A 12,862-nucleotide genomic window follows, 5' to 3' on the forward strand; every position below is an offset into this window, starting at 1 on the left:
CTCAGCCTCAGGAGAAGGCAATGGCAAATCTTCCCTGAACAAATATTGCCAAGAAAACCCCATGATAGGTTTTCCTTAGGGTAGCCATAAGTTAAATAAGACTTGAAGGCACAATACAACAGCAAAGACACTTTGAGTCCTAGGGTTAAACTCTGGGTTCCAATGGCAGGATATCATCCTCATCCTCATCCTCATCATCATAATCAAAACCAACAGATTTGTGTAGGGTAGTATGTCTATTTTTTATATGTAAAGTGATGTGCTTCTGAAAAGCTATCCCTCTTTCTTTTCTCCTTTCCTTCTCCTCCTCCTTTATTTTTTGCCTTCCCTGTCCTGATTTGCCAAACAAGAGAGACTATTCACTTCTATGAAAAAAAAAACCCTTCTTATTTTCCTCCTGCAAATCAGACAGCTTTTTTCCTATTTAAATTTAATGTAAAACATGCTTCATTTTAATCACTTACTGTATTTGCTTTGGGCTATTAAATCATAGCTGACGGCAAATTAATTACTAGGATAGAGTGATTAGTCGAGATTACAGGGTCCTGAAAGCCTACCTGATCATTTACCATTGTCACAATACTTAGGATGGCCATTATTATGGAATAATAACAATCATAAAAAGGACACAATTCCCACTATAATAATCTCTCTCTGTGTTTATACAGTCTGATTGGTCTGACTGTATTTTTAATGTATCATTGATACTCTCATTAAAAGGAAAAAAAACCAACTTGTTCATTTTGTTTTGTTTTGTTTTACATCAGAGTTTGGGCTTCTATGAGCATTAGTCTAAAGGTTTTGGTCACATGAGTGATTTTATAGGCATATGCTCTCTCATAGCTATTTACTTAGTAAACAGGTAACATAATATTAAACAAGAATTTGGAAGCATTATTTTGGTTCTTGCAAAACCAGATTTTCAAATATCTTTGCAGTCTTTTAACCATTTATTCAAAGAAGAAATAATATTTTATGCTGAATAAGCTTTGGTAAACCAACATTATCCCTTTTCCTTTGTTTTAGAGAAGAACTGTGGGCTTACCGAGTCTTCTCTAAAGAACTGTATGTGAGAAAAGTATTCACAGTACACTGAAAGAGACCCATTTCCTATTTATCAAAGTCATAGCCAGTCTGCATGGTTTAGAAATATCAAGAAAGGCTTTATTACATATTTTGAAGAGATAAGGGAGGGAGAGGGAGAGGGATTTTGAATTTCCCACTAATTCCAAGTGAATGGAGGCTGTTTAATGATATATATATTTTAAAAATCCTGTTTGTACTTTAAATCCATACAAAGCATGGCTAGATTCTATTCATAAAAGAGCATACTTGCTCTTTTGGCACTGTGCTAAAAGAAAGATTTTTTTTTAAATCTAATGACTTTCAAATATAGAGGATCTTTCAGTTCTGAAATGAAAATCTAACAAAGAGAAAACATTAGTAAAAGTGTACTATTATTTGAAGAAATGATACATCACAGTTTTCCAATAGTTCCAAGAGACACTTTCAACAGATAAAATAAATACACAATAGAGAGATATTTATGGTGCTGCATACAATTTGTTCCCATTGCACTATATTCAGGAAAATATAATAGAAAAGAATGAGACAAAGAAACTCACATTTTCAAGTTTGATCCTTGATCTAGGAGGAATTAAATCCGTTTTTACAAGATCAAGCTACAAATGAGAGCGAAACCAGGAGAATATTTCTGCCTCCCAGACCTTTGAAAATGAGCAACACAACCTCTGTAACCTTATAACAACTTATCTGAGAATAACACTCACTACATGTAATGAAGGAAGAATATGTATAGGATTGTTCTGTTGAAAACTCACACAATTTGGTACCAGGAATTCAGAATCAAAGTGTGCTTTAAACTGTCTCATGAGCTCTCTCTCTCTCTCTCTCTCTCTCTCTCTCTCTCTCTCTCACACACACACACACACACACACACATCATATTCTTGCTCTCATGTATATGCTTCCAGACCCTTTGAAGTTTGAGAAGCTGGACAAGTGTTACTTTTAATAAGTATTGCTATTATTTTCCCCCCATTACATTTTCAAAGGCATCTGAAAAGAAAGTAGACAAATATCACAAGTGTGTTTTAGGGTTGCGGTGGGTCCAACTGTCTTACCTCATACTCGAAGTCCTCAGTTCTATCTGCATCACCAGGCAGACTGGAAAGATACTCATTGCCTTCATAAAATTCATGCTCAACTGGGTGAAGAGAGTGGCAGCTATGGAGAGTTAAATAAGACAATAAAAATATATTAGGCACTTGTTACCATATTTTCCAAACCTGTTCACTATTTTTTAATGTATAAATGCTACTTAAAATGCCTTGAGAGAAACATCTTTAAGTGCTAAAATTCAGAAGAAGAGGTTGGACAAAAATGTGACACTGAACTTCAATAATACTTCAAAAGACAAGGAAGGCCAACTGATTTTTCTGTACCTATGTGTGAATGAATTTGAAACAGTTTTCCTTGCCTATTGCTGATATTTATAAAACTGGGAGTTCAGGATGGTATCTCTGGCTTGAGATGGCACTGTTGCTTGGAACACGAAGAGACAACAAACTAGAATAGAAATGCCAGAAGTAACTTATCCAATAAGACACCAGAACACAGACACCTAGCACCTGTATTGTTATAAACATTTTCTTTTACGCAAGAGGGGAACAGACCTTGAACATGTTACTTTCTGGATGATAACTTTGTGAAAGCAGTAGGCCAGAAAAGTTACTGCCCTGGGCAGTGCTGGCTGCAGATCCTGAGAATCTGTTTACAACATAGGTTTGCTAAGAACACAAGAAGAGCTGTGATGGATCAGACCAAAGGTTTTATTTTTATTTATTTATTATTTTATGTTATTATCCTGCCTTTCTCCTAGTGTGAGACCCAAGACAACTCACAATACAATGTACAAGATACTGTACCCAGACTCCAAATCCTGACACTGTGGGCAGCTTAAGGCTACTCCTCACATCCCTAGAATTTACCAAAGTGCACCTATGTGCTTACATCACCTCATCAAGAAAATGAATACTTCATCCAGTTTCCATTTAACCATTCTGTTACTTTGCAGAAACATTACAGGAAAAGAGATTCCCCCTCAACATTAGGAAGAACGTCCTGACAAAAAGAGCTGTTTGACAGTAGAACACAATCCCTTGGAGGCCAGTGGCGTTTTCTTCTTTGGAGGTTTTTAAGCAGAGGTTGGATAGCATTCTGTCAGGAGTGCTTTGATGGTGTAATCCTGCATGGCAGGAGGTTGGACTAGATCACCCTTGTGGTCTCTTCCAAATCTATGGTTCTATTATGCATTTCTTGAAAGAACAAAACAAAACGAACCAGCTCTTATTAACATACAGAGGTTCATCTAGTCCAGCAACCTGTTCCTCGCAGTGGCTAATCAAATGCCTCAGTGCTGTAGGAATATTTTATAGCGATATTATGCAGAGTGCAGCAGGCCTAATGCAGTAAAAGTGTATGGTAGAAACAGTAGTAATTACTCAGAATGCTCTTGTAAAGTACAAATAAAAAAACATATATTGTCTCAAGAAATTCACCTTGGGATAAGAAAGAAGACAGACAAAATAATTTGACGTATAGATCTCCTAGATTTCTGGATATTGGTAGATTTGTTTTCTTTTAATACTTTTTACTACTTTATTTTTTTTTAATACTGAAAAATGATTTGCTAGTTCTGTAGCAGAATATATCATACCTGTCAGAAAGCAAGAAAGGACAGATGTCAGGTACTGGTGGTGTGGTTGGCCTTAGTTTGGCCAGTGCCATAATGTGCTCAAATGTAATATCTGTCTGAGTGCTAGCATCTATGAGCCGAACATCTTGTGTGCTTCCATATGTTTTAATAAGAGGTGCTCTTCGTAGAACCTGAACTACAATGGGCTCTTTTGCATTACGAAATGCTTCTACTGCCTCTTCATGGGTGGCTTTGGAGAGATCTTTCCCATTGACCTAAGACCAAAAAAAAAGTTACCTAGTGTTAAAAGAAAATACAGAAAGTTGTACATATTATGATTAACATGATAACATTTATTGGATCACTTTACATAACACTCCTATGCAACCAAAGCAAGAAGAAATGGAAACATTTGATAAAATAAAAACAAAACACTGCAATAACCAGTGCAATAACTAAAATACATAGTGTGACTCCCAAAAGATTATCCTGCTGTAATTAGAAAGAAATGGAAGAATAATAATTAGAAGTTCATATTTGTCATAAATCTGATGGATACGAATGGGTATTAAAGATCTGCAGACACAAACTGACAACAACTTTTAATATTTGTACATCTAAAAAGTAAAAGGTTTAATGCCTTGTAAATTAATAATGCAATATAATAGATTATATCAATAGCAAATTCCTTTTAAAATAGTAAAACCAGGTATCAAGGAAACAAAAGAAAAACAAACAATATCTTGAGTTACACCTTTTCATCAACAGAACACAGAATAGGATACGAAATTGAAAATACTAGTAGAAATCTTTACCCCAATCATTTTCTTTTAGTGCCAGAGGCTAGTTTTACATCTGATGCAGGGTAGTACAAAACTTTATTAACTTACAGTTGTAAACCGCTTAGACACTGTTAGTTCAGTATAAAGGAGTATATAAATGAAGTTGTTTTTTATGCTTCTGTAGGCATGCATACAACATATGGGCTGTGGGAGGCTTAATTATTATAATTATAATTTGAACGGAAGTACATAATAAGACAAGTCCTATTCTGATCTTGGAAAATTTATGTTTGGACTACTGCCCTCTAGAATAGCCCAGTGAGGAGTCATTCTGGCTGAGATATTCTGAGCGTTGCAGTCCAAACATGGCTTTTCCCAGCTCTGGTTCCATTCAGTTTCTAAGTGAGAATTATACCTGGTTGCTGAACAATTACTGAAAGTCATGAGATAATCACATTCAAAATACAAGATCAAGTACAGGCACTTGATGGCTTCAGTCATTTCAATACTCTTCAGCATCATTTCCCCACAAATGAGCTGGAATTAATCTGGGTACTTCAAAAGCCTTGGATTTTACAGGCAAACACTTTTTCTTGAATCTTTGGGATATCCAAAGCCTTATATGTCTCATAATGTCCTCATGTAAGTGAGAAGAAAGTAATTTTCTTTATAAAATTAAATTAAATCCCAGCTTCAATCCCACTCTTTCCACCTGCTTCATGCTGAGCTGTTGGATCTGGGCTGGGTTTTCATCTTCTTTGATGGTTAATCCAGCTATTTTAAACACTTGGCATTTTGACCACAGTTTAACATTGCATTATTTTATAGTTTTGAATTTGATTAATTAATCTTTTATTCTTTGGGTCATTTTATCTCTCTGAACTTGAACCATTACTTAAAATTAGGCAATGAATGTCTGTGTGTTGGACAACAAGGTTAGTCCAGTATGGAGACCAAGGTTCAAATTCCCATTTGGCCACTGGTTGACCTGTCCTTGGACAAATCACATTCAGTCTCACAGGAAGGCAAAGGCAAACTGGCTCTGAATAATTTTTGCCAAGAAAACTTTGTGATATGATAGGAAGTTGGAAATGACCTGAAAGGACACAACAATGAAGTGCAATGCACAAAGAGATTGGTGGTGAAGGATATGCCAATCTGGGAGTATTCTGGGAATATCCAGATCTGATGATGCAGTATCTCTGACAATAATATATCTCACTCCTTGCTTTATAAAACATTGCTTTCACATTTCCCCCAAAAAGAATGCAATAGAAACATGAAAGCATTTTATGATAAAGTGCTAAGTCAGTGCCTAGACAGAAATTCTACATATACCAAAGTTGAGTTCCATGGGCATAAATGTGGGATATAAAAGTAATTGGCTTCTGCTGTTAGTCACTTTGATCTCACAGAAGATGTTGGAAAATATTTGTTGGACCAGATGGGCTAATTAATCCATAAGCAACTTGTGCATGTTAAGTAAAGAACTATCTCTTCACATAGAAACCATATCACTGCCTTGTTTAATAATGCTTCTGTTTAATGAACACTCTTTGCCTTTTGGATAAACTGTGAAATCTGGGCCACTTGTCAAAAACTTCCCCAGAGTGACTGGTGGCTGTGAGCTGGAAGAGAGCCATCCCCCTTTGATTATCTCTCTAAACCCAGCCACGTGCATACATTTATCAATATCAGAAAACAAGGAAACAGGAGTGTGTTTTTTTTGTCTTTGATGCAAACACATACACATGCTAGCTCAAATAACTGACTGACATTGGCAGACTGCCATTTTCCAAAGGCAGTCATTGACTATCCCACATCTTTGCCAAGAATACATGCAAATTTGTGAAATGAAGCACAGGGAAAAAGGAGGGGGGTTATAGAGATTAGATAAACAATGGCAAATAAAATGGTTATCCAGTGACATCCCAGCAGTTAAGAGTTAGAATGTCAAACTCAGGATAGCCTTAGCAGATCTTTCTTTTCTTTTCTCTCTCCTTCTTTCCCTTTCTTTATTTTTTCTTTCTTTCTGCTATTACTGGCCTTGCCTATTGCTAAGAAAGGAAATTTCCTTTTTACAAAGGACATTCTTCGTTTATTTTCATTATTTATTACAGGTGTTGCTACTCTATTCTATCAATAGGGTACAAAGACCCTCCCCCAATTTAAAAATAGAACATAAAAGGAATGAATGTGTATCAATAGGATCAATATAAGCAAATACGAGAGGGAGGGAGGGAGAGGGAGGGAGAGAGAGAGAGAGAGATTAGAAAGATCTAAACAATGTCCTTGAAAGGTCTAGGGAAATGAAAAACCGGTGACAAGAAGACCCCACAGTGAGGATCAGAAGAATCTCAATAAAGAGAATATTTCACAGCTTGAGCACTACAACAGAATAGCCATCTTCTGTGATAACTAGCAGCCTATATTGTCAAGGAAATTAGGCGGTGGTATTGTAACTTGCCAAAGAGGCACACAAAGCATGAACAAATTCATGCAATACAAGGTAGTCCTATGATATGTTCCGCATGCCTTCCAGTGTGAGATTCCAGCCACTCATAGCTAAGAAGGTGATTATCTTTAAAAATAAAATTAGCATCACCAGACCTTCCAGATTGACAATTTGTAGCATTACTGATCAAGAGACTCTGTGTAGCTCTTCCATCTTTTCCTCCTTAACAGGTTTTTGTTTAATAGAAATTTAAAAAAAGCTGGGCAAGAAAAACTACAATTGTAGATACTGGCTGAAACTACACTACAGAATTAATGCAGTATGATACTATTTAAACCGCCATAACACAATACTATGGATTTCTGGGATTTGTAGTTTTGTGATATATTTAGCCTTCTCTACCAGAAAGCTCTGGTGATACAACAAACTACAAATCCCAGGATTCCATAGGATGGAGCCATGAGAATTAAAGGACACTGCATTAGTTCTACAGTGTGACAGCAGCCCCAGTCATCTGGCTTCCCACTTGCATGAAAAATCCCTAAATGAAACAGGTTGGTTTGCACAGTAATAGCTTTTTTGGGGAAGTACCCACTTTGGTGGTTTGAATGTTAGACAGCAAATCTGGAGACCAGGGTTTGATCTCCTTGACCATGAAACTCACAGGCAAGGATGTTGTGTTTGAGTTTCCTAAGGGGAAGGCAATGGCAGAACACATCTTGCCAAGAAAACCTATGATAGCACAAGGCACAACAAGTCAGAAATTACTTGAAGGCACACAACAACCCTTCCATAGTTTCATGAAAATGTTAAGCAGAACATAATGATTACCTGACAAAGGTAATCACTAATATTATCAGTGCTAATAATAAGAATATGAACAAGCACCATCATATTTATTAATAGCTACTTTGTTACATGAGGGGAGGCTTTTTATGATTAAAAGCATTCATACGAATTCTGCATGAAGTAATCAGCCAACTGGATAATATGGAAACACTACATGAAGGAATGATGTTTTATTTCTGACACTGAATTCTCTCATGTGTTTTACTTGACTATAATCGAATTGTCTCTCATCATTACTAGTGCTATTCTCAATAGAACTAGGTACCAATGGATTAGTAAAATATGGGATTAGCAAAAAACAGATCAGCTAGTTATCAGTGAGGAGAAAAAAAAATCTGAAAACATGAAGAATGGAATAGAAGATTATGCCCAGAAATATATGGCAGAAAACAGCAGAGTATGGTGCTATCTATGCAAAATGGATAAAACTGATTCCCTGGCTTTAAACTCCTTGTATTTTTGCATATTTGTTTGCAAACTTTCCTCATGTAAATATCCTAATTCTATAGTTCATCTAGTTCTCTAGTTCAATATCCTAATTCACTAGTTCACATTTGCTATTAAAAATGTGTACTGCCTCTTTAAGAGGCACACCTAGAGGTTTCAGAACTAGCAGAATATGCTTGCTATCACTTTTGGAGGCAAAGGGCAGTGGTAAACTCCTAAATCCTCCTGACTTTTTACTTCTTATCTCACCTTACCTGGGAAAAATATACTTGTTAGAAATACCCACCTACCTGAGAATAAAGCTCGCTGAATGTAAGGGGATGTTCTGGATAAAAATGTGGAAAGCATAGATGTAGCTTGCTGAATCTTTGGTATACAAACTAACAGTTCCAAACTGGTCAAACCACTCAAAGCATGTGATGACTGAAGCAAGGAACATTAGTGACCTGTGGCTCTCATATCAGTGAGATATTATCAGTAAAACCATTCCAGTTTTGGAGTAATAATAATAATAATAATAAAATCTTTATTTATACCCCGCCCTTCCAAAAGATCAGGGCGGCTTACAAATGCACCGAAGTGCGAGTAGCTTTAAAGGAGCTATCCTGGGTTCTGAATCTATTCAGGGGGCTCTGTGCACGGAACAAAAAGCTCATGTTCTCTTGGCAGACTGGATATGGATCTGGTAAATCTGGGTTGATCGTGGGTTAAACAGCCCTTAATACAGGTCATTTTGACCCCTTGTTTGCCATGGAGTTGTCTGGAAAATCTGTGGCTATTTAAATGGCTCCCATGCGCTCCTTACCTTTCTGTACTGTCACTCCTACTAGAAAGCCCTCTGTCACCACATCTGACAAGAAAATGGGGTGTCTGGCCACAGGGGTGCAGCCAAGTGCCCTGTTTCTGTTTCAGGCACAGCAACGGCTTTTAGTAGGAATGACAGCACAGAAAGAATGGAGCATGTGCTGGTAGCAAGTCTCCGGGCCAGCAAGGGCACAAGCATGTAAACACCTACCCATCCTCACGTCAGCCTGGTAACCAACCTGGGTGAGTACCAGTCCATGCTCTCCTGGACTATCTGTTCAGGGTCTAGGAATATAGTTCACCACCATAGGAAAAAAAACCTTAAAGGATGGATTAAAAGCTGGAGTGCATTCACAACCCACTGATATGGGAGCCAACAGCTGCCACTGGCAAGGAGTGAGTGAAAACACAATGGGGTAAGGACTGGCAGAAGGAAGATGTTAAGGGTGGGAGAAAAGACAAACCTTTCACTTTACTGATCTAAGTGCCAAGTACTATGTGAATAATACAGTCAGATGAAAGGTCTTTGCTCTATCCAAATTGACACTATCTACTAGACTTAATCTCCTCCCACAATGTCATTCCATTTTCCTTATGTGTCTTGTCTTATTTAGATTGTAAGGCTGAGGGCAGGGAACTGTCAAATTAACAATCTGTAAACTGCTTGGGGAGCCTTTGTGGCTGAAGAGTGGGGTATAATAATAATAATAATAATAATAACAACAACAACAACAACAACAACAATAATATATTAACTTAAAAGAATACAAAGGGATTTTTTGCAACTCATCCAAAGAAATAACAGGATAAAATCAGTAAAAATGAGGGGAGGACTGAAAGGGTAATGCATACACCCTCATCACCTAAGACTCCAACAATCTCCATACAGACCAATAGGTAAGACAGAAACTAGCCAGATTTCAAGGGCCTGAACTTTTGTTAGGGCCATGGCAGCATAAATACTTCCTGCTGATCAAACAAATCACCCCCTAAACATTCCATTCCAGGCAAGCCCTCATAAGTTTCTTGTTTATAAAACCCACAGCGTGATAGAGAGATTGAAAACTCTAGTGGGCAAATATAAAGCTATGTGATGCATTACCTCCATTCTTAACTGCTATTCTCCTGAGGCTTTCCTATCCTGCTGAATCTGGCAAAGAGCGTACTATATTTCTGCCGTTGCTCTGTGACTTCAGTTAGTTTCTGACTTATGGAGACCCTAAGGTGAACCTATCATAGGGTTTTCTGAGGCTGACTCTGTCTTGCCCAAGGTCACTCTGTCAGTTTCCATGGTTGAGCAGGGAATTGAACCTGATCTCCAGAGTCATAGTCCAGCACTCAAACCACTACATTGCATGAGTTCCCTGTGCTACATTACTTTCTAACAAATTCTAAAACCTCAAAATAATTAATTTGTTAGGGCCTCTATAGACTGGCAAGAAATACCAGCACTGAGGTGGAGTAAGGACTTGGTAACCACATGCCAGCTGCCCCCACTCCACCCTGATGGTGGCGTCATGCCACCCACCCACCTAGATGGCAGGCAGCATCACACCATTTCTGCTGCGCAGCATTTATACACACTGCACTGAAGAAATGGCAAAAAGCCACCGCAGCAGCAGCAAAAGCAGTTTCTTTTCCAATTTTAAAAAGGAGCGGCATTTTGCTGGCTCTTTTTGGGTCAGCAAATTACCAAATCTTGGCCATGGCGTGCGGTTGCTGCAGCCCCAATTTGGTGCTGAAAGGGGTGGCAGAATGCCGTTCCTTTGGGACTGTCTGTACAGCCCCTTAGTGTAGTTCAATGTCATTCAGGAAACCTATGGAATTCAGCCACATTGGGGGTCTATGAACTAAAAGGTGATTGAATTAATTAATGATTTTTCCCAATCTCTTCTATTAGCTATGAAGATATCTATGAAGACATATGTGCTGTTTACCACATAGAATGAAACAACGACAACACATCCATTATTCAGAGAAGGTTGTTGTATCTGACTATATAGCAGAACCATCATGCTGTCACCAAACAAAATGGGAAACTGGAATACATGCAGAGTCTGCATATATCACATAATAATCCAAATTCGAGGCTTTCCCAGATGATGGGTTAATGAGCCTGGAGTGTATTTAATATGCAAACTGCATGTTATATTGACCAACTGATTTTTAATTATTGTAATTCTGCCTTATGGTGGTATGGATTCAGCTAGCTGTAATACACATAAAATATATGAAGTTATTATTTAACATACAGTAATTAGAATTTCTTGTTCAATTATTATGAAGCTAAAATGCTTTATTTTGCTTGGTAATATTCTGTATAGCTACTGGGAAATCTGTGACATACAGCAATATTTTTAAGATAAAGGGGGGGGGAATGAGAAAATTTGAGTGATTGTTATCTTGTAAACTTTCCATTCCTTTTGTTCTATGTTCAACACAGCATTTTAAGATAAGCCACAGAGTTCTTATTGCAGAACCGCACTGTTGACTGCTCTTAAAGCGACATTAGACTTAATTAGACATTTTTCAATGTCTCTACAATAAATGATTCAGTTCACTGCTTGCACGTTATTTATAGGCTCCAACACTTCATCAAAAGCATCTCTGCAAAGAAAGAAAAGAATAATCCTACAAGCCACAGAGCAACAACTAGCATAGCCATAGGAAGGGGCCACTTATCACTGTCATAACAATTCATCCTCTACTGATGCTTCAAATTTGAGGTCTTCCCTGAACTGAGCATTTTAAAAAGATAGATAGTTGCCTTCTAGCTAATTGTGGGAGTTCTTTCATTACAATAAAAAGTCTTTTTATATCTCAAGTGAATGTATAAGCAGTGAATAATGAGACTTAGAGTCTTTCCAAAAAGAGTTCACTGATCAAATGCCAGGGTAACTTATGGCTATAGTGACCTTTTTACTTGCTGAGTTACTTCAAACTGCTGCTGTTGGCACATTATTAAAATTATCAATTTATGAAGTACAGTTAAGGTATGAGGAAGCTGTTTTCCCCCCTTTTCAGTCTTTTTCTTTAGTACTTTAGAGATACATCCATTTCAAGAATTAGAGAATTAAAAAGAAATCAGACAATCCATCTGAATGCTGAAATGAAATGACCTGGAAAAGAGGCAGACATTGCCAAGAGCTGGGCAAGACCACTTGGCACCAAGATCAGGATACCTGCCAGCTTTGGCACTCTGCTTCTAAAAGGCAATGCTTTACTAGCCATGGGCATATTCACGCCTAGTGATCCTTTGCTATGTTCAGCAAGTCTCCTGGAGCACAGGCTACATCTGTCAGTGCTGTCACTGTTCCCTCTGGCCATGTCTGAATCAGAAAAGTGCCAACAAAATGAATTCTTGCACACAAAGCAGCCTAAAAATGTCTAAAAGGCTATCTAAGGCAACTCCATTATCAGCTACTAGTTAAGGGCCTGGGCACTGGGCCAGAAAGTACCTATTTGAAATTTCAGTTCAGGCAAGAGTTCTCTGAATGTTTTTTATTTCCAGGGATAGTTGATCCCGTAGTATTCCAAGGATAACAATTTTATTTTGGAATAAATGTTCATTGACCAGCAAATTTCAGTCCATTATTTGTAACATGGATTTAAAAGTACATACTAAATTTACATAGTTGTCATAAGCAAAACTGATAGCAGTTTATCACACAGAGGTCTTTCCATGTGGTAAATGTCATGCAAGTGCCACCTAAATGTCACGCAAGCGCCATGGGTGTGATCCCCATAGCGCTATGGAAGTATATTTGTGGTTCCCGCTCCGTTCCCGTCATGCACTCATAACCAGAGG

General features: G+C 37.7%; 1 protein-coding gene across 1 annotated transcript in view; it reads right to left on the reverse strand.

The window, feature by feature from the left end:
• PDZRN4 (PDZ domain containing ring finger 4) overlaps positions 1-12,862 on the reverse strand; it is a 148,214-nt gene that overhangs the window by 51,458 nt on the left and 83,894 nt on the right. Inside the window, exons 2-3 of the mRNA XM_042466458.1 lie at positions 3,739-3,992; positions 2,144-2,246 (exon numbers count right to left, since the gene is read on the reverse strand). Coding sequence (XP_042322392.1) covers positions 2,144-2,246; positions 3,739-3,992 — 357 coding nt within the window. The remainder of the gene's footprint in view (positions 1-2,143; positions 2,247-3,738; positions 3,993-12,862) is intronic.

This window comes from Sceloporus undulatus, chromosome 5 (assembly GCF_019175285.1).
Source record: "Sceloporus undulatus isolate JIND9_A2432 ecotype Alabama chromosome 5, SceUnd_v1.1, whole genome shotgun sequence".
Taxonomy (NCBI): domain Eukaryota; kingdom Metazoa; phylum Chordata; class Lepidosauria; order Squamata; family Phrynosomatidae; genus Sceloporus; species Sceloporus undulatus.